Source organism: Aythya marila (genome assembly GCF_965140915.1).
Source record: "Aythya marila genome assembly, chromosome: Z".
NCBI classification, from domain to species: Eukaryota; Metazoa; Chordata; class Aves; order Anseriformes; family Anatidae; genus Aythya; species Aythya marila.
This window is the reverse complement of record NC_139080.1, coordinates 27,621,388-27,647,446: the sequence shown is the minus strand read 5'-3', so window position 1 is coordinate 27,647,446 and position 26,059 is coordinate 27,621,388. Positions and strand designations below refer to the sequence as shown.

The window sequence follows — 26,059 nt, the reverse complement described above, 5'->3', positions numbered from 1 at the left end:
TACAGGTGTATTTAAAGAATGAAAGTCTCCAGCAGACTTGGCATGGAACTACCCAAGTATTTCAGTAACAAAAATTATTTTATCAATATAGAATAAGTGTTAGTATAGAAAATAATATTTTAATAGGATATAAATAGAAATAAAACAAAATGCTAAAGTTGAAAGTCTTTGTTTTTACCTTTTTTTTCAAAGTGAAACACTTCAATGTTATCAAAACAAAATGAAGAATTCAGAAATAATAACTCTGATATTTTTCTATTAAAACTACTATAAAAGCAATATTTTCCCATGATATTTTGAAGGTCTATGGTTTTCAGGAGAGAATCATTCCATTAAAAATTCTTCATCCCACTGTGCTTCTGAATGAAAGACTCAATTTAAGAAAATATTTAATTCCATGAAGATGTTGGATGAAAAAGTTCTAGAAATCTCTTCCAGACCAAACTTCCGTTACTTAGGCATAAACAGGGTAACATTCTCTTCTCCGTATCTTAGAGCAGACCAAAGAGGGAATAAAACCCAGTCTCTGGCTTCACCAGGTATGATTACAGTAACGAACCAAAAAGACAGCAAGGAGGACAGATGTAGTGTCTAATACTGAGTAAGAAAATAAACATGAATGATCCATAAGGAAAAGATTAGAGATGAGTGCAGTCAAGAAAACCAAAGCCAAAACCTTTGGCCCATTCTGCAGTTCTGTTTTGCTGTGGTTTTCTTTGAGTCTTTCCCTGAACTGTTGCATAGCATCACTGTGTGAACTGCTGGCTGCTGCTTTTCCATGGTCCTCTGTGGGGTGCAGGATCTATGTGTTTAGTCAGTGTTTCAAGCTATTAAGCACTTAAACTTCTGTTTGGGTGGCTGTACTAGGCAAATGTCAGGTATGTTTATTGTCCTCAAACCTCAGTGGCATTTCAATGCTCACTAAGCGGAAAAAAAAAATACTACAGGACGAACGTTATTGATATTGAAGGGGAAGCAAGTAAATCACAGACACTTAACTCCATTCTTTTGTGCTACCTAAGCAGAACCTGGATCAAGAAAGGAAACTGGACTATTTTATGCTAATTTAAATATAGCCATAGAATGTGTTAGCAAGTCTTGTTTTTCTAATTCTTTCATATCACAATGTGGTAATATTCCAGAAACATTCTATGAGTTTATGCCTCTGTCATCAAAGGAGATACACTTACCTTGCATTTAAAAGGCTTGACATCAGAGTGAACAATCATATGTGCCTTGAGAGTCTGCTTTTGCACAAAGCTCTTGAAGCACAAATGGCATTGGTATGCTCTGATATTGGTGTGGATCAGGACATGTCGCTTCATGTTGGCCAGCAGAGTAAATTCCCGGCCACAGATTCCACATTTGTGTTCTTTCACACCCTGTAAGAGGGAAAAAAAATAAAAATAAAAATAATAATAATAATAAAAATGAATGGTTTGTAGATCATTTCACAATATATAAATTGTTCATTCTACATTAGCAAAGCAGGTAAGCAATTATTTTGCCTTTAACATTATTTGCTCTAGTAATGGACACATTTTTTTTCTTGGCAAGTTCTTACAAGAGTCTGAGAAGCAGAGAAGGAAAATAAAATCTAAGCTTGATGAAATAAGGAGTTTTGTTTCCATTGCTAAATTTACAAATCCATGAGACGTAGTCAGTTGCACAGCTTCTCTTTCCTTCTCTACAGCTTGTGTAAGGTACTGGTCAAATGTGAACACTTGTGGACCAAGATTAAAAGTTAACCAGTTAAGAGACTGAAGAAGTGCTTGACTATGGTAGTTTAACATCATTGGCTTCCAAAAAAAAAAAAAAAAGATCTATCCCTGTTTTGAAGAAGCAAATGAAAATAATCAGAAATAGCTGAGAAGTAGTTAAGCAATATCACCAAATAATGATCTACATATTATATTCGCTGAAGAGAAAATACTTTTTACTCTTTGTGGGACTTACATTAACCATAGTGGAGTAACCTGTTTTATTCTGGTGGTCACAGAATGTTTCTGTCACTCTCTATACTATATAATCAATTTACCAATAAACAGATCAGTATTCTTGGTCATACATGTATGTACTAGCTGCCAGCTTCTCAGAGTCATTTCCATGCTACAAAAATCAATGAATTTTCCACTAAACCCTTTAGGAGTTTGAGTATAACTTGCTGCAAGTAGTGAAGATTTACCAGTGAAGTGCCAAGAGCAATTATTTATCCTGCAAGCCCCATTTACAAATAAGACATGAAATGCCAGTCTCTTTTGTGCCACTCAGTGGTTTTTATAGAGTTAATTGCAGATCTGAAACGGTGAACACCCACAGCGATTCTCAGCATCCAGCTATCCGATTTGAGGCTGCATTTGGGCAGCTAAGTACTGTTAATTATGTTCACAGCTGAATCCACCTGCAGCTGTGGACAAAGAAGCAGAAGCTCTCTAAAGGCTCAAGGACATTGCATTTCCTATGACACAAAAAAAAAAAAAAAAAAAAAAAAAAAAAAAAAAAAAAAAACATGTTTTAAATTAGTAGAATTTTGTATGGTAAATCCAAAGACCAGGGAATCTCCAAAGAGAGCAGAAATGGTAATAGAATAGTGAAGAAGAAAAAGTAAATGTGGAAGTAGAGGTTGTTCAAAAGAAAATGTGCCTCTAGCTTTCTGTATTTTTACTGTTTTTCATATAAATCTAAAATTCATGTGTTAAATGAAAAACATATTCAAAACTGGAAGCAATTTTTATAAAATATGTCATTTGTATGCATTTATCATATTTTTATAATGGTGGATAACAATTTCAGACATTCTTGAATGGAGCATTTATATTTTTCACATTTTTTAAAGTGGTGTTTTCTGGATGTGTTCCAAAGCCTACTCCTAGTCAAAACTGACATAGCTGTCATTACTGACAGCCACGGTAAGACTGCCACTTGATATAAATTGGCTGGGATTATGGTCCTCTTTGTCCACTTCCATTAACTGGCATTTAGAATAATTTCTACACAAACAGGATTTTTTCTTAGGTTGTGTTTTGTTGTTGTGTTGTTTTGTGTATTTTTTTCCCTAAATGTCTCATAATGATTCTTCAAAATCTGATGAGTAATAATATGCTTTCTTCTGCCACATACATACAGCCTACTCTATACCACCTACTTCCCAATTAAGGGATGCAAAAGAATACATATATATTTCAGAAGAAAATTTCTGTTAAAACTTTTAGGTGTTAGACAGCTCTGCAAAATCAAATTATTTCACAGAAGGTCATTCTGAAAATAAAAGCCAGAAACAGAGAGATGTGAACACAATTATGGGAAGCAATACAGGTGGTTTAAATAAAGTCCTGTTTATACCAAAATATTTTTGCATTTTTACTTTTGTAAAGTAAACTTACTTTTACTTTTCTGATTTTACTTTCTTGAGATTGTCAGAGACATCTAGGTTCCATTGTTGAGAGTATTGCTGAGACTTCTGCTCTGCACAAAATCCTACTGCTGGCAAATGGCCAGCATGAGTCTTTGTAGACTGGTCACCTTCCCTCTGAGGAGGTAGGTGAATCTTTCTGTATCATTCTGTATCATTCTGTAATCTTTGTGCTACTGTCTGATACAAGGTGAGAAGACAACATGTGATGGCTTACCTTGTGAGTTAGGGAGTGCTGTTTGAGATGGTGGGGCTGCACAAACTCCATGCCACATTCAGTGCAGATATAGGGACGGATGTCTTTGTGCTTCATCATGTGGTTTTGCAGCTGACTTGGGTACTGGAAGGTCTTATCACATTCAGTGCAATTGTATTGTATTGGGCCACGGTGGGTTGTTAAGTGTCTCTTCAGCTGGGCCAGGGTGGGGAAGTCAAGACCACACTCCACACAAATGTTCTCTCGGCCACTCTCATGCTTGGACTCATGTGCTTTCAGCTCACTGGGGTAGGCAAAACCTCTGCCACAGATCCTGCAGTTGTAAGGCTTGATGTCACTGTGTTGCATCATGTGTCTCTTCAGGTGACTGGTTTGAGTGAAAGCCTTGTGGCACACCTGGCATTTGTGTGGCCTTGTGCCCTGGTGTGTAAGCATATGAGTGTGCAAGTGGCTCAGCTGCTTGAAAAGCTTGCCACATCGGGAGCAAGCATGTGGCTTAATGCCGCTGTGCCCCAAGATATGGGTGACCAAATTGTACTTGGATGTATAGGACTTCTCACACATGGGACATTGCCAGCGTTTCTGTTCACCCCCAACATCAACGTAGTAGCTGTCATCTATCTGAAGGTTGACATCTACTCTTTCCACTTTCTGTTTATTTTCACCACTTTCTCTCACTTCTGCCCTCCTGAAGGGTGGCTCTGGAGGCCTTTTCATTTGAATGGGGTTCCTGAAATGAAGGTTTGGGGGCACAATAAAAGGAAACATTAAGCCAGGATGGACTTTAGGATAATAGGGGTAAGGAGCCTGCATGAATGCTGGACTATTGGGCCATGCCATGTTAGGCTTCACTGGTTCTTGCTTAATGGTCTTGGCTCCAAAATGCTCCAGAGTTCTGTAGAACTGAAAACCAAAGTTGCAGAGGTCAATCATCTGGGAACTGTACTTGGGCTGTACTGGCTGTTGAAACACCAAGGGAAGACTGGAAGACCCTATATCATTTTGATCTTCAGGTCTGTGGGGTGGTGATGAGGAACCCTCAAGAGCAATAGAAGGAGGCATTTTTGTTGGCATGCTCTTTCGTTTCCGAGACCCTCCTTCTAAGGACCCCTGAAAACTTTCCATGTCTCCAAGAGGAGGAGGGCCATAGCGGAAATGTGAGAGGTGCTGTCTGAATTCTTCACCAAATTGTGTCGTTCTGTGTGGCTTTGTAACAGGGCTCAGTGGCTGCAGGCAGCGGGAAAAGGGAGAGGTTTGTGTATTGTCCACAGTAAAACCTGTGTCTTCGTTCTTCATCATATTTCTTTCTTTTGGTTCCCTAGGACAAACAAACAGATAGACAAACAAATATATTTATTTCTTCCTGTTCTCCTGGGGTTAACACTTTATTGTCTAGTTCATTGGTTTGGAGGTTGCTTTTTTTTTTTTAATTAAATACACCTGAGGACGTCCTGCTTAGGCCCATAAAAGGTGAAGAGCATTTAAAGCAGAATTAAATTGTGGAGAAAAAAAGAATATTTGGTCTTCCTTTGGTGCTAATGGCAGTTTAAATTCCAGTTTGATTCATTCAATATCTTTGTAACATAAACACGTTGTACCGTGACAGTCTACTTAGCAGCTGATTCTGTGTGGCAATGTTTCTGCTTAATTTAATTTAGCCAAGCTATTTGTGGGCAAAGTCCTGTCCTTGGCTGCACATGCACAGGCCCTAGAAATTGGCGGTGCATCTAAAGGATATGGCAATACAAACAATAATGTGCACATTTATTATGGTTGTGACATGAAAAATCAAAGCCAAAGACTTTAAACTTCTTTGTATCATTAGCATGTGCTGCTGTGAGAGAAAACAATGGCCAAGTGATCTAAGGACACTGTGTACCATCAGGTTTTGTGCCGTGTTTCCTGGCTTCTCTCACTTTGTATTGTAATAAGAAGGCGGAGATTAATTTATTTTCTTTGTTTTAATCCCAGTGATATTTACCTGGCAGATTTAGGGGAGGAAAGCCTCTGACCACTGTCTGAACTGCATTATGGACATAATCTACTTTTGTTTTGTTTTGTTTTGTTTTTATTCTAAACAGGAGCACAAATTTCAACAATTACCGAAGTTTCCAGAATAACTGACACCTCAGAATGCTCAGATGCTTTCTAATGTTTCTAATGTGACACGGGAGATTAATAATTATACTCTGTCAAAATGTATTCCACTGACTGTATAGAAAACTTATTTTGAATTTTGAGTTAATCTGAAATACCTGTTTTAAATTTTGCTTCATTTTAAACAAAGCTGCTACCTTTTGCCTTGGCTCTGTAGGGATGCTCTTATCCAAATGTATATGTGTGTATGCCTGTGTCTATTTACATGCATTTGTCAAACCAAGCAGGGGTTACTTTGGAAAACTTGACATATTTTCCCTCTATCACTTGTGTCATGTTGATGCAATTTATAGCACCATTCTTGGAAATGTCAGGTGGCAAGTTTGAAGGTGTTTAGAGTAATAAAACACTCATGCTTCATTTTCGGGAAGTTCCATGCTGGATAAACGTGCTCCTAAAAAAGAACATCTCTGTGACCTAGTTAGGTTGTAGACAACAGAAGGCTTCTTAAAAACCTGCTTGCAAACAGAGTACTTCCATTTAATGGGGTAGATTCTCAAACTACCTTTGAAATAATGTGTGAAACCAAAGTTTCAGTGACAAAATTTTAAGATGGAAACTTTAGACAAAGGGATAAACTAATGCACAGAAAAGGAAAAAATGTAGGATCTCTAAATTGATTAAGACATCTGGGATAGAGGAAAGGAAAGGAAAGGAAAGGAAAGGAAAGGAAAGGAAAGGAAAGGAAAGGAAAGGAAAGGAAAGGAAAGGAAAGGAAAGGAAAGGAAAGGAAAGGAAAGGAAAGGAAAGGAAAGGAAAGGAAAGGAAAGGAAAGGAAAGGAAAGGAAAGGAAAGGAAAGGAAAGGAAAGGAAAGGAAAGGAAAGGAAAGGAAAGGAAAGGAAAGGAAAGGAAAGGAAAGGAAAGGAAAGGAAAGGAAAGGAAAGGACCAATTCAGCCTAGGGTCAACTAAAGCTAGGGTAACTGTAATAACTATGCCAAGATGTGACTTTCTGTCCTTAGATCATTGAATTTCAACATATGTGTGTGTATAAACACTATATATATACATGTGTGTGTTTACATATGCATATTTAATATATGTAAATGTGTGTGTGCACATTTCATAACAGAGAAGACTGTTAGGGAGTATGCATTCAGATATGTTTCTTTGTCACTCTAACTCAGTAGGCAGAATAAGGAACAGATAGATATTGAAGACTCTTTCGATACAAAGGCTTGACTTACTTAAAAGGAGCAGTGGAAAGAAATCCTCTGAATACCAAAAAAAAAATTCCACTTATTTCCAAAATGGAAAAGTATTTTTTCAAATTTCATTATAATCAACATTAAACTCACACAATTTGAACATAAAATATACCTGTAGATCAAAATGTCCCCTTCAAAGTATGGGCCTGTCCCTCAAATGTCTTTCATCTTGTGTTTCTGATTCTTTAGCAGCAAAATGAGTATAAAACACTTCAGAAAGCTCATAGCAATTGAGAACCCAGCTATGTTATTTACTGGCTTTGTTAGGTTATTGAAATGCTGCCAAAAATACACAGAAGTGACAGTGAGTTCTGTCTAATTGCTCTCTTGTCTCTTGGCTGCCAGTTCCTTCTTTCTTCCACAGCCTATTTTATGCAAATTTTCAGTCTATCTGGAACACAGAGTTATGGAAAAAGCTGTAGAACTGCTAGCAGTTTCTAGAAAGCAGTAATTTCCATGCACAACTAACCTTTGGTGGCTTTCACTGAGTGTATGGTTTTATTCTGCTGTCCATTGCTACACACATCATGGGACCAAGCCTACAAAAGAAAGTTTTTAAAGTTAGTGATTAGTACAGTCAGAGTGGTTATGTATAATCAGACAAAAGAGCATCCAAGAGGGTGGGGAAACGTACCGATTTACAGTCTAAAAGCATATTATCTTGTTGCTTTTATTTTACCTCCATATTGCCAAACCCTGTATCATACAAATTCTCTGAGAAAAGATTAAATCTGGCCTGTCATTTCATCTCCTTTTCTGTTGGTAGCAAACCTTTGCTAATTTAAATTTGAGACACGATCTTCACTGTGATCAGAATTTAATTCCATAAAAATGTGAGTCCTGAGAAAATGTCAAAGAGACTGCAGATTTGACCACCAGGCGATAAATAGTTCTTTCGTACATAAGGAGTCCTAAATGACTACAGTACAGAACTTTAAGCTCTTAATAGTACTTTTACCATTATTTTTGTTTTATCTGACAATGGTTATGTCTTATGTTAGTATTTAATGATAAGTAAAGGAGTAGGAAGTGATGAATTTTTATATTAAATATCCCCTAGGGACATTTTTTTTTTTTTTCCTATATAAGCACTTTAAGGCTTTGAATCATTTAGGTTGGAAAAGATCTCCGACATCATGAAATCCAACCATTAATTCAAAAGTCTTTCCTTGCTCAACACCTAGTTATTTAGGATGGAATGCTATGTAGAACACTGTCATGATTCTAAACAATGAGTTCAGTTTAAATCTGAATAACATTAAACATTCTAGCTTTTATCAGCAGTATCCCAGGTTTTCAGTTTTGAAACCTTGGTGTGGAAAGTGCCCTGAGACAAAAGTTTCCATGCAATGTTGGCAGTCAAACATTTAAAAAGCCTAAACCCAACTCTCCAGAGCTTTTAAAAGGGATCATTTCTTCAGAACAGACAGGCATATTCACATGTCTTTATGTCTACATAAGTAAGTGTATTTTGAAAAAAAAATATTTTGAAAAATAGAGCCACAAATAAGCTCTTTCTATGACCTTTCAGAAAAGCAAGTCTACAGAGAACGCAGATAGTTGTGGAGTTATTTCCAAATTAGACTACCTATGCAGCAGCTAATAATGTTAACTTCCCTGAAAGAGGAAGAGATTTTAGCACAGAATATGAATTACCGTTTACTTTCTCATTTCCAGACATCGTATTTCTAAAGACAAAGGATAACAAAACAAAAAACAAAGTGTGTAAACCATGCTATTCACTCTGCAAGTACACTCATTGTTATAGTCCACAGTTAATATTCCCTACTGAAGTCAACAGTAAAATTTCTTTAGACTTCAAGAGAACCAAGATTCTGCTTCCTGTATGAAAGTGCCTTCTATCTATAGAAGAATAATAATCCCAGCAATACAAATGTGAGGCTATGAAGCTGCTCCAGCTTAAATACAGACTACTACTCTTCTGATTTTTTTCTTGGGCAGTGGAACCATTAAAAAAAAAAAAAAAAAAAGCATGAAATGAGACCAAGATGTGTGAAAGTGATACATACCTTCTAACAATGGGAAACAGGTTAATTAGTACAAGGTTTGCATTTGTGTTTGCTATTTCAAATGACGGTGAAAGAGAACGGATTGTAGGAAGTTTAAAGGTGGCTGAACAGGCCAGTTTCTCTAAGCTGGAAGAGAAATTCTGTGTTTGATGAACATATATGACTGTAGTTTCCTCTTGGGGCCTGAAAGATTGGCATCTATAAGAAAAGAATGAAATTTAATATCTGTTCCTGTACAGTGATTTGGTGAGGATCACTGACAAATAACACTCTATTAGATTTCTTCAGCCAAAATTGATCAGTTGAAGAGCTTGAGCCTCCTTGAGCAACCATATTATTATTATTTTTCAAAAAAAAAATGTTATTACAGAGGTGGTTGTGGTTGGCTTAATAGGTTTTACAGGATCTCCTTCATTTGGTTCACCCTTCAGTACAGTTTTTGTTTTAAAATGTATTCACTCATACAGTTGTTCAATTAAACACTAAAATCTTTACTTAGTTTTCACTCCCTTGCTATTTATACAAAACTTACACCAGTCTCCATATCTGAATAATGGAGCTTTACTATGCTGAATTAATTTCATTTCAGCAGCAAAGCAGTGTCCCCTACCAAATCTATACTTCTTTGAGGTATTTGTCAGACTTCAAAAATCCCAGGAATACCTATACAAACGTGAATATATCCATTACTGGTAATCAAGTAATTTTTAGTTGGTATACATCTGATCCCTCCTTAAGATTTTCCCTGTTAGTTTTCTTCAATGGCAACATAAGCCTTTTTTTTCTTTCCCTTTTGCTTGTTCTCATATCTTCTTTCATGCTGCTTTGTGTGTATGAGTGAAGTCCCACAATAATGTTGCCGTTCCTCATTTCTTTTTCTTTTGGGAGTTTCATAATTTCAGAGTTGGAAAATAATGAAGTGGACTTTTTAACCTCTAGTTTTCAAGTGTCTCTTATCTGTTTTGCTGGTTTTATGGCCTGCGTTGAATAAGTAGTTGGATTGGATTATGATAATTTTCTGTATCTGTAAAATGCATGCATCTGCTTGCATTTGTACAGTCAGATTGTTATTTGTAGGTACTGCCTCCGTGAACAATGCAAAATCTGTAAACATGCTCAAAAGATTTAGTTATTTCAATACTAAGCTTTCTGGATATTGATTCAAACTATCACTGCTCTTTGATAACTGGTTATTTGTACAGCTTTTTTCAAATAAAGGCATTTTATTTACTCTAGGCTTTAGTGACTATACTTACTAGAGGAGGGCCAGAGGTAAAAGATCGTGCTCAAATCTAAACCAAAATTTCTCTAAAATCAGAGCCAACCTTACACTCTTAATCATTAACGAAGCCCATGGAAATTTTATTTTTCATTCATCTTTTCTGGCTTCAATATCCACGTTTTCTTGCACACAATTTTGAAAAATGTGCTCCATTAACATATACTGACTATATAGTAATATACTCAAAGTGAGTACACAAGCTGAGTATATGTTATATACAAATTGGCTATATGTTAATATACAAATCAGCCCTGAACTCTTTATGCTCTCTTATCTGAAGCTAATATAAGAGATCTATTACATTCTATAATATGAGAACATTTTTTGTGCCACAAAGTGGATCTGGGAGGAGGAAAAAATTTGGACAGCCTTGCAAAAATAAACATGAATTTAGGGAAAATATCCAAAATCAATGAATGCAGATACTGATTAGGGACACACAAATATTGGGGAAGCCTTAAAATAACAGGCTTGAACTTGGAATAATAGACTTTGTGAAGTTTAGTCAACTCTTTTTCAATACCATTTCTACAAATATTTGTTTTCTCTCACATTCAAGTAGATCTTGTGTCAGATTAAGTCCATGGTCTAATCATCATCTTAATTGTCTTCTGAGATAAGGCTTCTTGTTCCACACCTTCTATGAGACAGATATGTCTGCTTAAATGGGTAACTCTGTCAAGATGAAGGTATTGCCATATATATTTCTCTTCCCCATTTGTATTGCCATCATTAATACAATTGGTATTGGGAACAAGTAAACAATTGTTCATGAAAATGGTCTGGAATAACTGAAAATGAGAAGTGGATGAGATCAGGTTTTTTCTTCCTACATTAATATGATAGTACTAAGGAGTTCAGTGTCTTTTCACTTCTCCCTGGGAAATTACCTTCATCTGCTGATATCAGGCTTCAGGATAAAACTTCTTCTTTCCAACAAAAACATATTTGTCTCAGTAAATGCTTAGAAAATTAAAACTAATAGCTTTGGTAGCTCTTAATAGGATGTAATTCAGAGCTTGGTATGGTTTATGGCAAGATTTCCAATGAACTCTGAAAATGATAGATCATGATTTTCCATGCAATTTGTTACGGGTTTTGTTGTACGATGGGATATGGAGCCATCTACGACATGACCAAAATTTGATACTTTTGGCAAATTCAGTGTTTACATATGAAAAGTCATACCTGCCTTTCCATACCTGTTAACAGACTGAAACCTTTTCAAACAAACAATGGAAATCATACAATTACACACCTAAGAAGCTTAACTGATTAAAAAATCTGACACACTTAAAGAGCTGAACATGACACAGTAAACAGCTGCAACAAAAAATGAACTTTCAAAGATATCTCATATATATTGTATAATCCTCAATTATTATTTTTTTTCCTTCAGTGACTCTGTTTTGGCATGTCTTCCTGGCTTCTTGTTTAAGGTTTGATCATTTTAAATATTCTGGCTGCTATAGGGGCTCTTACAGCCACATACCTGCATTTCTGTAGTCTGGAAGATCATATGAATGTAAAGAAATGGGTCTCTTAGCAAAGTGTGCTCCCTGCTTTGTTTGACCTTCATCTTTGTTATTCCCAAATTTTAACATTTTAACTTACATATTTTTTCTTTATTTTAGCTTAGAAATACAAATGTTTGGGAAATATCTTGTCTGCACTGCTGTTAGAGTAGCTTTTGGAACCATCTTAGGTATACGTGCAACTTATTTTTCTACTCAGTTTTCAGGGAGCAAGATGTTATAAGCAATTTTACAGGAGTATAGTTACTTTGGTATCTCATCTAGTAAATAAAATTCATGAAACAGTATAAAAATAAATACATCTTCACTTTTGTGTGTGTGTGTAACTTAAAGATCATTTTCTGTTTTGATAATAAATTGAAAATATTAAATTACATTCTGAAATTTCCTTTGCCAAAAATCTGAAACAGTCCTACCACCTACTCTGCCAAAGCCAGGGCACTACCGGTGGCATCAGATATGTTTATAGAGAGATATTATTGCACTGAGTAGTAGTATTGCATAATTTGCTTTTCAGTGGTGACATTGATTAGAATCAAAAGAAATTGCCAGGTGCAGTAGGGAGGTAGCTGTAGGTATTTTCTTCTGTCCAATATGAGTGGTCTGTTCTCAACATTCTCACAAGTCTTACGAGGAGTGGCTGAGGGAGCTGGGATTGCTCAGTCTGGAGAAGAGGAGGCTCAGGGGTGACCTTATTGCACTCTACAGATACCTTAAAGGAGGCTGTAGCGAGGCGGGGGTTGGTATATTCTCCCATGTGCCTGGTGACAGGATGAAGGGGAATGGGCTAAAGTTACACCAGCAGAGGGTTATGTTGGATATTAGGAAGAATTTCTTTACCAAAAGGGTTGTTAGGCATTGGAACGGGCTGCCCAGGGAAGTGGTTGATTCACAATCCCTCGAGGTCTTTAAAAGTCATTTAGATGTAGAGCTTAGTGATATGGTTTAGTAGAGGACTGGTTAGTGTTAGGTCAGAGGTTGGACTTGGTGATCTTAGAGTTCTCTTCCAATCTAGATGATTTTGTGATTCTGTGGTTCTGTGAATGCAAAAGTTTGGCAAAATATTTTGCTTTCACTCTCATTGCTCTTACGTATGTTTTGTCCTCAGTTTAGCCAAATTTTTGCTATCATTCTCATCTTTTTGTTGTTCTTCTCTTGCCTAATAAGACAATTGGGTGGAGGTCACACAGCAGTATGACTGGGTTAACCACTGAACATCTGCAATATGGTATTTTTGGTAATGACCCTGGCATCCTAGCAGTACTTTACTCTCATGGACCATCTTTAGTCACTTCAGTATCCATAAGAAGTGACTTTTGAATACAGTTTATACTTGCTGCTCTTTTGGCTTTTATTTCTCTTTTCCTTATCCTCCTTTCTCTCTTTTTTTTTTTTCTTCCTCTTTGTGAGTTTTCTTAGTTCTTCTCTTACATTTCCTTCCCTCATCACTTCTCTGTTCCATCTGTGGTTCATACCCTCTCTGCTTCTTTATTCTATCTACTAAAATGGCCAGTAACACACAGATAACCTGGATAATAAAGTGGATGTTCAGTTCACAGGCTTTGAAATGTTAGCTGGTTACTTCACCCCAAACCACAAGTACGTATGGTGTGATCCTGTAAGGTACAGAAGATTATCAGGTCTAAAAATGTCTAAAGGGACGAAGATCATATGTCCTCAGCTGAACATCTTAATCTCCCCAGTTCACTGCTACCAACAGTATTCAAGGCTATGTTGGGGAGGGATGGAACAGCCATTTGCTGGCAGATGTCCACCTCTAGGTCCACAGCACAGCCCTGCCCCACCTCTGCCTACAGCAGGGTAAATTCTGGCCCAAGTTTCTGCTTTTCTTTTTCCCTCCACAGATATCTATATCTAATATATATACATCTAAATCTAAATATATATCTAAGTATCTAATATCTTTATATTAGATGTTGTTGAGGATGTAAAAACAGCCATATCAGCTCTGGGTAGTAAAGTAGCTAAACCAAGGTCCTGTGAAGAATATAAGAAACAGGAAAAGGTACAGTGACAACTTCCCAGCATGGTCTTTGGGCCTACGGACAGCTCTCTGTGGATCAGAGATCTCTCTGTGACCTAAGGATGGTGTCTTCAGATTTTTTTTTCTTTATTTTTTTTTCTTCCATGAAGGGTGGATTTGGATTAAAGGCACTTAGTATAAAAACATAAGGCTTCTTTTTTTTTTTTTTTTTTCTGGTGAGATGAGGGATGTACAGAGATAAGTAGCTGTGTCCTGGGGAAGTGAGGTATCTTTGACAGCTTTGATGGAGTGTCTTGTGCCTTCAGAGATTCATGAAAGTGTCAGGACAGTGAGAGCTGTACTGTGGTACTGTGCAGGAGGTGAGGGTGGCGAGATGTCTACCTGCATGTCTACCTAATGTACATCTCTCTGAAACAGTTGTATTTCTTCTCCTCAAATACACATGAAGCCCATGGATACTGCAAGTCACTCTATTCATGCACCACTTCATCTCCCCACCATTCCTCAAACATCACACGTCTTTCAGTGTCTCCCATCTTTAGAAACTGATCTTTTCACACTGTACAGCTGGATCATTTTTGCTGATAACTTTTGAACTGCATAATCTGTATTGGTTAGCATTTTTCAATGTGCAAAGCCTGTTTTATTGTTGTTTGGTTTTTGTTTTTTTTTTTTTTTTTTTTTAGAAAACTAAATATATTCATACTGTGACTGAAGGTCACAAGGTTACATAGCAGTGAACTATTGCCTCAAAAACACTAACCGGCATGTGGCACTCAGCTATTTTTGAAGGCGTGCACATGCTTAGGTCAAGAAGAATTGTCTTAGGTACCCCAGGCTAATTTTGACTATTTTAAAAAGAAAACAAAAAAAGCAAGAGCGTAAGTTCTGAGAGGGTGAGCCCAGCAAGGGTGAGTCCTGGAGATGAAGACAAGTCAGTCTTTATACTGAAAATGTTCCAGTCCAAGAAAAGTACCTTAGCAAATTGTCCTCAACCACACTGTACCCTGAGTGACTTCTGGAGGTTTAACATTGCAGAGAAAGGGCAACTAGAAAAAAAAAAAAAAAAAAATCGGAATATGTAGCCAAGCAACAAGGGCAATCACCCAATCACCCAGTAGGGCAGTAGGGTGAAGTACCTCAAACTTCCAAGTTTTCAATAAACCTCCAGAAGAGACGCATGGAGGAAAGCCAGAGCTATCTCTAGAGAGGATGGAGTCCACAGGCCTGTAAAAACTATAGTTTTTGTTTTAAATGTCTACAGCCCATAACTACCCTTTCCAACTTCTCTCTACTCCCTGTCACTTGGCATTTGCATTTTTGGCTGTGTAATGGACAAGGGCAGTAGAGCATCTTCCTCTAAAGAGCAGAGTTAGCCTCACAGCCTTGGGCTCTAGAGTACTCCCTTAAGAGGTTAGGGATGGGAGTCCAAATCCTTCATGGGGGATGAGGAAAATGAATCAAAGTCTCTCACTTCATGGTTGTTATATTTTGCACTGTATTTGATGCCACTGTTCTATATATAGTTTCATATAAATATTTTTGAAGGACTGGGTCCCCAAAAGCTTTTGGACATAGGCATAATGAATTTCCAGACCTGTGCAAACTTAAGGGCTGATAAGAACAGATTGGGCAGGACAGTGGCATCAGGAGCACATATGCTAGAAGAGCTTCAGTTGTGCAAAGCTTAACTTGTGCCAGCAGACTGTGTGGAAATGTAACTTGATTCTACTATCACTAGTTATTAGGAAGAATGACAGGTTGGCCAGCTGGTTTAACTACTCACAGAATCACAGAATCACATAATGGCTGAGGTTGGAAGGGACCTCTGAAGATGATCTAATTCTTCCTAAGTAACTCTCCTCATTTTGTCCCTAGTCTCATTCATGTCAAACTGAAATCTTTGTGGAAAAAATAGTGAGTAGCTGAGAACAGGATCTGGGATTTGGCTATTATAAAGTGATGTCAATAAGATATATTTCTTCCTTTTCTTAACTTGATAAAGAGTTCTCATGTCAGAGGCTGGTACCATGGATCTGCCTCTGTCTTTATAAAGTATGTGAAGTCACTTTAATCACTGTTTATAGAAGTCCTATCACTTCATCCCTGTTTCCTGTCTACTTCCATATCTGCCATTGCAAATTAAAATTGTGCATTTTGGTGGATGACAGGGATCCTAAGTATTAAATAGTTTTTCCTCTGGAAAGTTATTAAATTGTACTAATGAAGTTTTAGGATTTTTTTTTTTCTGAATATCAGATATTATGAGACAGGGTGAATTGAATAACAAATAAATAATATAAGCATAAGGAGAGATCTGCTGGTAAAATTGTAATACTGAACAAAGCGATGAGTCCTTGAAAGCATACTTTGGACAGAATCTTTCCACCTATAAAGCACAACCATTAAGTATGGCAGAGAGAAGCTGAGAAGAGAGAGCTTTACTGTAGTATTACCTCAAAACAAATAATGGACCTATGCAGAACACTCAAAATTAGAATGATCAAAAAAGCATGCCCTTCCATAACCCTTATGCTGTTATGCTTGGGGTGTTGTTTTGAAAATAAACCTTTCACTAGCATTTATGACCTTTAAAAAGGAAATAGATTGAGCTTTCCTTCCTACTGGAGTCCCAGTGTTGTTATCACCTCTATGGAGCCCAGAGAGATGGTCTGGTCTCCTCCCACCTCTTTGTTATCTTAAAGGGTAGCTGAGGGGCACTTTCAGTCCTGGTTCTTCAAGCCAGCCCACTGGCATGCTTCCATGTAACTAGCAGTTAATGTATGAGAAAGTTTTGGCACCTTCTGAATTCTGCATGTTGTATGTGTAAAGCAACAAGAACCTCAAAAGAAAGTAGCAGGTAAAATGTGTGCATATGCTTGAATAAAGGCAGAGGAAAAGCATATGATGTAGGAGAGTTTTTATATAAAGTTTCCAGAACAGTTTACATTTTTAATGAAACACTAGTTTTAATTAAACACAGAGAATGTTGTTAGGACCAAGATATTTTTGTAGTTGTTTTTCTTTCAATTTGTTTTACACAGATCAAAATTCATAGTGAAACTGAAGGCTGATAAAGCAGTAATTATAGTGTGTTCCAGTAAGGCATGCTTTATCCTACAAGAACTGAAAGAAGAGGATTTCATCCAGAAATTGACAGATATAGGAAAAATGTATCTGCTACCAAGCACTTCCCTTGGTGTCCAGTTCCTTAAAAGTAATTTCCCAATGATGCTTTCCTAGTCATTTAGTATAAACAGATTTGGTTTCAGTTGAAGTTTGGACAGACTTCTTGCTGGAAAAGCTGCTTTGTTGAAAAAAATGATCAATCCCTATTAAACTCTGCTAGATATTTCAAGTTAAGGTGGCTCAGTAGTGACTTAGCAATTTCCAACTGAATGGAAGTTTCAAAGGAAACAGAGCAAAAGAATTAGAGATGTGAGTGTCATTCCTAGGACACGACTGCATTTATTCCATTGATACCCAAGTAATACTAGAGAACCCAAGGATCATGGACAAAGAGACAGGGTTCAAAATTATTCTTAAGGCAAATTACTGGGACACTGGGAGGAAACTACTTGTGATATGTCTCCACTGCGATTAAAGACCATTGTTTTTCAAATCTGTGTTAAAGCATTCAAACCATGAAGAACTAAAATATGTATTTATTGTTCAGAATAAGATCATCTTCATGTACATCTCACAAGTGCATTCAAATAAGGGTTCATTATTTAAAACCAATTTAGTTAAATTTGTTTAATGAGCAATGTTCTTCAGCTCCAGCACAAAATTATATTTTTGACTATCATATGCCTCCAAGGAAGTAATTTAAGGTAACATCCCCTCTGGCTTTGCCCTTCACCTGTGATGTTAAACATGAATCTTCTAATTGAAAGAAGCAAACATCAAGAAGCAAATGTTTTTTCCCTCTGATCCCCCAAAATGCATCCAGCATATAGCACTTAATTATTCTGTTAACTTTGAGAACATTTCAAAAATAAGTGCTAGTTTGTTGCCACATCTAAAGGAGAACTGAAATTCAAAACAAATTTTGTATAGCTTCTGTGATTTTGATCACTTGGAAAACAAGCCCCTGTGTAAATCAACTAAAAGGGAGAAATTCTTGAGGTTAATCATTTTAAACTAAAACAGATTTAAAATGCCAGTTTTACTGAATTCAATAAACTAGCATACGGAGTGGGAATGGCAGCTCAGACTTAGCCAAATGTCATCAACAGATATTGGAACACAGACTTGAGCTGCAAACAAATAAAAAATTACTTTTTGCCAAAAAAAAAAAAAAAAAAAAAAAAAGTCAACATTGAGATTTGAAATGAACACTGAAGTTTGAAATGTGAAATTTCCACTTTAACACTAATCCTTCACCATTAGTGATGACAAAAGTTTTTTTTGGTTACTAACTCAATTCATCACAAGAAAAAAGGAAACCAAAAATCCATGACTCCAGTATAAATCCCTCTCTCAATCCCTTCCTTGACATAAGTTTGAAACAAATCATTTTATTCAGAACTCGATTTCTTGAAAATCAAGCCAAGTGACATGTGCAAAAAGCAGAAGATTTGAGAGGAACTTTTGTTATATTTTAGTAGAAATGGCAAGTGAGTTTATTCTTACTCAATGTCAGGCAAGGGGCTGCGGGACAGTACCCAAGGGTAAATGTTTATACATATATGAACCGTGTTGTGACTTGCTGGCCCAACCATGTTCAGTGCCTTCCACTGAGTGCTTGTGCATGTTTTTTTGTGTGTGTGTTTTTGTTTGTTTGTTTGTTTTCTGTGTCTGATAGCGAACAAGCTAGTGAAAATCTCCACAGTTGTTAAAGGGAATCCTGAGTCCTGATCACTTGCTTACAGAATCCAGCAGATTCTACTCAGTGACATTTCTTTATCTGTGGGTAGTGTTAGAAGGGTTTCCCTTTTTATGGGACAGGAAAAAAAGAAATTAATGTTTTTGAGATCAAAAGTCTTTGATTGCTTTTTCTTTTTTGGCACAGAGTATAGGAGATCAGGAGGAGGGGTCAGTCAGCACCAATTCTCTGATGCATGTGACTGCTTCCATAGCATCTTGACAAAATGCTACCAAGAGACATATAACATTTCTGGGAACCTTGGTAACTTCATAAACACACATATAACACTTTTGGGAACCTTGGTGACTTCATATTGTGAATATAGCACTACACAGAAGATCGGTTTTATCTAATATTCACACTGGTGCTATTCCTTGCTGTGATGTTACAGGAAAATAATATTATCCTACACATTTATAAATGGATGGTTTTAGTTACAGATAACCATAAAAGCACATTTTGGTCCACTTATTTTTCCAACAGATTCTTTGTAGCTTTCTAAAATTCCTGTTATAGAACAATAGCAAATAGTAAACTCAGCCTAAAATCAATATTGGCTCTTGAATAAAATCATATAATAATTTAATTTGAAAAGGAACCAAAAACATCTTGATTCCAACTCCTGACTCCACAAAGAACCACCCAAAAATCCAAACCATGTGTCTCAGAGCGTTGTCCAAATGCTTCTTGAACTCCGGCAGGCTCAGTACTGTGCCCACTGCCCTGGGGAGCCTGTCCCCGTGCCCGACCACCCTCTGGATGCAGACCCTTTCCCTAACCCCCAGCCTGACCCTCCCCTGTCCCTGCTCCATGCCGTTCCCTCGGGTCCTGTCGCTTGCCCCAGAGAGCAGAGCTCAGCGCTTGCCCCTCCGCTCACCTATCAGTTTGGACTAATATAGGATGCTCTTCATGGTTTCTGAAATCTGCACCAGGGAAACAACCCAGCCTGGGCTTCAGTGTATCAGACAGTTTAAACAAGTTCTGCTGTTCTCTGGAGGCTGATGGATGCTCTAGAAATATGTCATCTCTTTTCTTTTCATTTCCTGATTATTATTTTTCATTACACTTATTTCTAAATACTTGTAAGAAAAAGTAGACAGGTAGAAAAATATTCTGCTACCTGGGACTGTTACATGAAAGACACTCCCTTTTCAAATAGCAATTTCAAACAATTTTTATCTGAAGCTGAAACAACAAGGGGATACTTGCTTTAGAAAGCACCTTAGAGAGATGACTAAACCTGAAATAGTAATTATACTCCACAATGTGTTCTTCCTGATATCATTAGAGTGGGCTTATTTAAATTTGGTTTGAATTTAGCACGTTGGATGTTACTAAGAGCACAGATTCTTTCCAGTTTCAAAGACCTTGTGAAATGTTTGTATTTCAATCATTTATTTCCAAGAGGGATAGTAGCATATTCAGCATGGAGCCCTCCACAAAGCAAAATGTTTTTCATCACTGTAAAAGGAGTCTGAGTTACACTGCAACTCTGGCCACAGAAAGCAAAAGCCTACGTGGCTTTTGCACAGCTAGGGAATAGCAAGGAACCAGTGAATGCCACTCACAGCCAACACACTTGTTGTTTCTCTGACCACCTAGTATCCGGCCCATGAAGAACAAGAATAAGAATAAGGTGTAGACACTTGATCCCATCCTAGAGACACTACACCAGTTCTCTTAGCTCCTCCACCCTGCAAACACCATCCTGTGAAGTTCTGTCTATGCAGAGAAATTAGGTGGTTGCTATTCTTCACCAGGCCTCCAAACAGAGGAGTGAATAATTAATGCCTACTTGCTGTACATTCACATTTCTCATAGTGCTACACCTAAAAATAACAGGTGGAAATATATGACCCTGCTCATATTGCTTTTAACTTCAGTTCAGTTGTACATTTCTCTAATTCATTAGAGAAAAGTGATGTTATCAAAGTATGAGACTCAGTTTACCTTGTAGCTTTTTGTAATTAAATTAACCTTCAAATTCAACAAACATCTCGGTGTTCACTGAATTGTCATGTTTCTAAAAGGTATGAGGAGATGGAAAGTTGGATGCTTGCAGGTTTACTTTCTATGAATATTATAGGTTTTCAGGAAACACTTTTTGTCCTAAATTGTTTCTTTTAAATCAAACAAAAATTCATATGCATGATTTCATGCAAATCCACAAAGTAGAAGGAAAATGTTTCTGTGCTTTTGCTTTTATAGTAGAAAAAGGAGGGGAGAGAAAACAAAAATAATAACTTTTTCCTTCTTTGATTCAAATAATTAATAATGTCTTTCTAACACACAAAGCAAGAAACAAGGAGTGAAAGTAAAATTAAAAAAAAAAAAAAAACAAACAAGTATTCATATAAGTTCTTTCCATAGCTTTCAAAGCATGAAAATATTTTCTTTTCATATCTGATTATTTAGCTTAACTGCTTCCAGTGTCATTGAAAGTCTTTACAACACATTAAGTGTTGTTAGTTCAGAAGGAAAATGTGTGCCTTATCAGGGTCAGGGTAGCAGCAGTATAAAACCATTCATTTTAGAAAAACAAGTCACAAAAATATTAAGCTTAGTAGGAACTGAAACAGAGATTAAATAATATTTCTTACTGGACCACTAACATTTTATAAGCTAGGTAACAAGATATGTCATACCTTGCCCTCACAGAAAAATAAATAAATAAATAAATAAATGAAATACTGACATCCATCATAGAATTCAATGTATCTTTTAAGTAACACATAAGTATTAACTTAGACCTCTTCTTTGGGTGGATGTCTAAAAATCACACATAAAAATCCACTAAAACTTTTACAGTATTGGAGAACTGCAGTCTCACTTTCAGAATATCAGTTTTCCAACAAGAAAGAGGATATCCCTGAGTCACCTTTTTTTATTTTTTTATTTTTTTTTTAAAGCTTCACATTGTCTCTATAATTCTTTCTTCCCCAAGTTCCTTTTCAGTGGTCTTTATGAATGGTAAAGTAAAATGGGGAAAAAACTGCATTTAGGAAGAAAATGTTCTTTTGCTTTAAATAACTGATATATTTGAAAACATCTATTGAGGCATAAAATCAGTCCCTCAGACTCTAGTGGTCTACACTGCAGTTGTAAGGTCTGTTTGAAAGAGTCTTATTAGATCCATTGTCTTATTAGATCCATTACCACCGAGGGATAGGCATTTGTGCTTAGAAACTATGAATCATTTCTGATCAACTAATAAGAGACATTTCCTTACAATTTGATTGACATGCATCATGTCAATCATCATCACACAGAAACCCTATTATCTTATGCAGCTTTTACTGCTTTTGTCTGTCAGGGTAATACTCTACTGACATATCTGTGTGAGTGGAGTGGTCCATTCAGATAGAGGTGCCTTTCTGCTTCATTGAGGCTTTGTAATATCAAAGATTGGAAGCAGTAAGTGCTGTCTGGGGTAATCCACACCCTTCCATCTCTGTATACAAGGCTTGTTTTGGGTTGCTACTGTGATTCATCCCTCTGTGGTTCTTTCATTCTAAATAATGCCTTAAAAGAATCACCTAAAAGACACGCCAATAAGTGCATCTGTAGGATGTACATGGTGTCTCTCAGTCCAACTGTATCTGCTCTACACCCAGGCACTTTTAAGGCTCTTACCTGTGTGTTTGTTTGAAAGAATGAGAAATCAGTAAAAACTCATTACAATTCAAATATTAAAAACCTTCTGGTCAAAAATCTATATTGGAGACTCCAAAATATTACTGTGTGAGTAATTCAATGCCAGTATTCTGCATCCAAAACCCAGATTCTCAGTGCTTTTCGCCATTAAACAATCTGTCCTAGCTATAAAAGGAAAATTGACATTTACTGAAAGGCTTTTATCAGTTTCTGTGCTTTTCAGGCCTGTTAACTTGGGATTTCCATAGGCTAATTTTTTTTTCCATATCATTGCTGCTATCATTGATATAATGATTTTTTTTTACTTATTTCTCAGAACAAACAAAAATCTGCCTATATTTCCTTATAGTTGAGAAGAAATCACCTGGAAATAATGTCTTAATATAAGTATGTGAGAAAATAATAAACAATAAGTCATGCATACACTGAGTGACTTTTTACTTTTGTGTGCTATCTATATAGATAACACACTCAGAAATAGCAGTAATAAGATTTTAAGTGAAATAAACAAGAACATCTCTATTTTTATTCTTGGTTTATTGCTTCAATTAATTTTATTCTTTTTAATAACATTGAGGTGGGTAACCAAAATTTCACAAACATTTCATTTGTACTAAACTGGCAGTGGATCGGTACTCACACTAGGCTCAGAATATACCCTTCTGTGCTTGTAAATATCTCAAACATGTGGGATAACGATAACACACCAGTCAAAAGTCTCTCTTTCTGACCCCTCCAGAAAGATAGTAGTAGTGGTACAAATTACCATTATACTAAACCACGTTACAGTTATCCTAACAATAAAATACATAAAGCAAAAGCAAATAAGCTCCAAATGACTGAAGAAAAAGTATTATTTGAAGGAAAAAGAAACCTGAAAGATGGAACCTAAGAATGAATTTTAAAGCTCAGGGTTGATCTTCATGATCAAATTATTTATCTTTCCTATTAAAATGATCCTTCTGTATATTTATTTTTAGGGAATGGGCTTAGAAATGACATTATCTGCTCTTGCCCACCTAATACGAACATGAGCACGTATATTTTATGTACTTCAGGCAATTTCCTCCTTTTACAGCCTCTCAGAGAACAAATTTATCATATGCATGGTCCTAATAAAGAATATATTAATGTTTCATACCTTCAAAAGCAACATCTGTACCTAAATGCAGCAACTGGCTCTTACGTACAACGTAAACTGAACTTCTGAACTAATCAAATCAACACATAGAGCTGATTGCAATCTAGAGTAACGCTTTGCAGTTTGAGGAAAACACAACAGAGTAATGCAGTGATTTCCAAATACAGAGCCTATGTATTTTTGAATGTTTTGGAGATTCTTCTGTTTGCCACTGGAATTAAAAAGTGGGTGTCCAGGTGTTTGACATGTAACTGTCAAAACATCTGTCAAAGCCCTCTACTTAATATATATCAATATTAGCCAGGTAAAGCTTAATCCCAGGTACGCTAAGCAGCAGATGTGGCAGGTGGTTTTCATGGCAAGATGTGGCACTTTCTTGCCATCAGCAGACATTTTCTGTGGGCTAAGTATCATCCAGTAAGCCTAACAACTGGTGCCAAAATAGTCTGAGCGAGACCAAATGTTGAGCTACCGCATTCTAGAAACAAATTATTTACACCTCCTGTGGCCAGATCCATCTACTGCTCCTAGAGTGAAGAGAATCTAAAACTTACCCAGGAATCGGGCTGAATTTGGGGTAGATCATTCCTTCCTATGGAAAAACTTGCAGAGACAGAGGGGGAAGAAAGCCTGTTCCACTCATTTGTTGAGTGAGGAGTGAGAGCGGAGGGCTGTCCCAGGATCGAAGCACATCCCAGGTACCCCACTGGGAGCAGGACCAGGTCCAGGACCAGCACCAGGAGCGGAACTGGAGCCACTCAAGATGCTTGCCAGCCCTCTGCGATGCCTGCCCACCATTTGGGGCTGCTCTGTCTGGGCTCTGGGCATTCTGTGAAGGATCCTGCACTTCAGAGAGCTTGGGTCAGAAGATGACCAAGCTCTCCCTTCTGCAGAGAAATGATTACCTGTCCCCGTTCTCTCCCTACCACTGCATTCTGCATTTATAAAAGCATGGAGAGAGGATTTTCTCGTCCAGTACTTGAAACATATCCTTGCATTCAATCACTCATTTTATGATCTGCTTCTGATAGCTCTGCTACATTTATGCCCGACAAGAAAAACAAAAACAAAAACAAAAAACACCTATTTGTATCTACAACAATACAGATGACAAATAAGCAGACAACACCCGAATCTATTCTATTACTAGATTCTATTACTAGCGATCAGCCTTGATGTTGTTACATACTGTGTAACGTGAACCTCTTTTTCTTTTTCTTTTTTTTTATTTTTTTTTCTTTTTCTTTTTTTTTCTTTTTTCTTTTTTAATGTGAGAACCTGAAACTGTCTTAGCACATCTTAAATGTCACTGTTTCTAGACTATTCATATACACAGATGAGTAGAGACAAACACTTGGAATTGTAAACACAATAACATCTGAAGGAAAAAAAAAAAAAAAAAACTACTCTTCTCTCACTGTAGCACAGGTTGGTAGATTGGCGCAGACTTCAGGAGTGGCAGATGATATATGAAATACATCAATTTGCATGTGACACAGCTTCTCTCATTATTCTAGCAATGGCCCAGTGAAGCTTGCTGAAACAGTCAGGGTAAAGTGAGTGAAGCCTGTAACAAGATTCTCCTAGGAGAAGTCCTACATATAAAATACACAGCAGATTATGTTATGAATATTATCAGCCTCGCTGGAAAATATTTACTTGCCTGCACAGATTAAGATGCATGCTATTATGACCGATATCTAAAAAACAGACTATAGACATCTGTAGAATTAATATATTGCTTGTCGATGCATATGATTATTATCTTCTTATCAGTTAAATGTGTATATGATAAATGTCTTTTCTTAAAAAAAAAATAAAAAATTAATATATATGTATATATATATATATATATATCACACTTCTAAAGAGTTAACCATAAAAGCATTTTTACTTAACTTACCAGTTGTTGAAGCTGGAAGGAATCTTGCCCTAAATCTAAACTCTCTACCTGCTCTCATGTTGGTAATCTCTCTCTCTCTCTCTCTCTCCCTCTCCCCCCCGTGCAGAGATTGCAGTAACTTAGAAAACTAGCAGGGACAGTGTTTCAAATGACTTAAGAAAGAGAACAGGAACAACCATTTCGTTCTCTTTTTTTCAGATGAGTACAGTACCTTCAGAAAGAAGGAAGGAAGGGAGGGGAGAGGAAGTCAACAACCCTTTGCTTTCCTGCAAAAAAAATAAGGAAACAGCAGATAGCAATCTCATTTTCTCTCAAACAAAATGTTTGGAAAAATAAATACAACCAAACCAAAAGGAATTCCTCAAGTATTATATCTGCATTATTGGCTTCATAAAACCCACTTTACAGCTTGTTATGTGCAACTGCATTAAAACAAATGAATTTCCGAAGTAGTGTCTAGGAATAAGATGCCCATATCTTATGCAGAACAATCAGTCAGAAGTCTGTATAGACAATTCAGGCTTTTGCTTTAGACAAGGAGTGATCATACATGGAGTGATCATACGTGTATACACATATCTTGTTTTCACAGCGATATAAGTACATATTTCCTAAATCCCCTCTTTACTGTGATTGTAAGAAAATA

At 36.7% G+C, this 26,059-nt stretch overlaps 1 protein-coding gene across 3 annotated transcripts in view; it reads right to left on the bottom strand.

Annotated features, from left to right (window-relative positions):
* The window catches only part of ZNF366 (zinc finger protein 366), a 38,089-nt gene extending 12,538 nt beyond the window's left edge, over window positions 1-25,551 (bottom strand). The window contains exons 1-4 of one of the 3 annotated variants that reach the window (XM_082783327.1): window positions 25,414-25,551; window positions 7,463-7,532; window positions 3,630-4,947; window positions 1,191-1,382 (exon numbers count right to left, since the gene is read on the bottom strand). In XM_082783327.1, coding sequence (XP_082639453.1) covers window positions 1,191-1,382; window positions 3,630-4,928 — 1,491 coding nt within the window. In that variant the 5' untranslated portion in view covers window positions 4,929-4,947; window positions 7,463-7,532; window positions 25,414-25,551. Of the gene's footprint in view, window positions 1-1,190; window positions 1,383-3,629; window positions 4,948-7,462; window positions 7,533-9,023; window positions 9,083-24,064; window positions 25,290-25,413 lie in introns of those variants that run through there. The other 2 variants (XM_082783328.1, XM_082783329.1) reach the window with 2 other exon arrangements.
* Window positions 25,552-26,059: the final 508 nt, after the last annotated feature.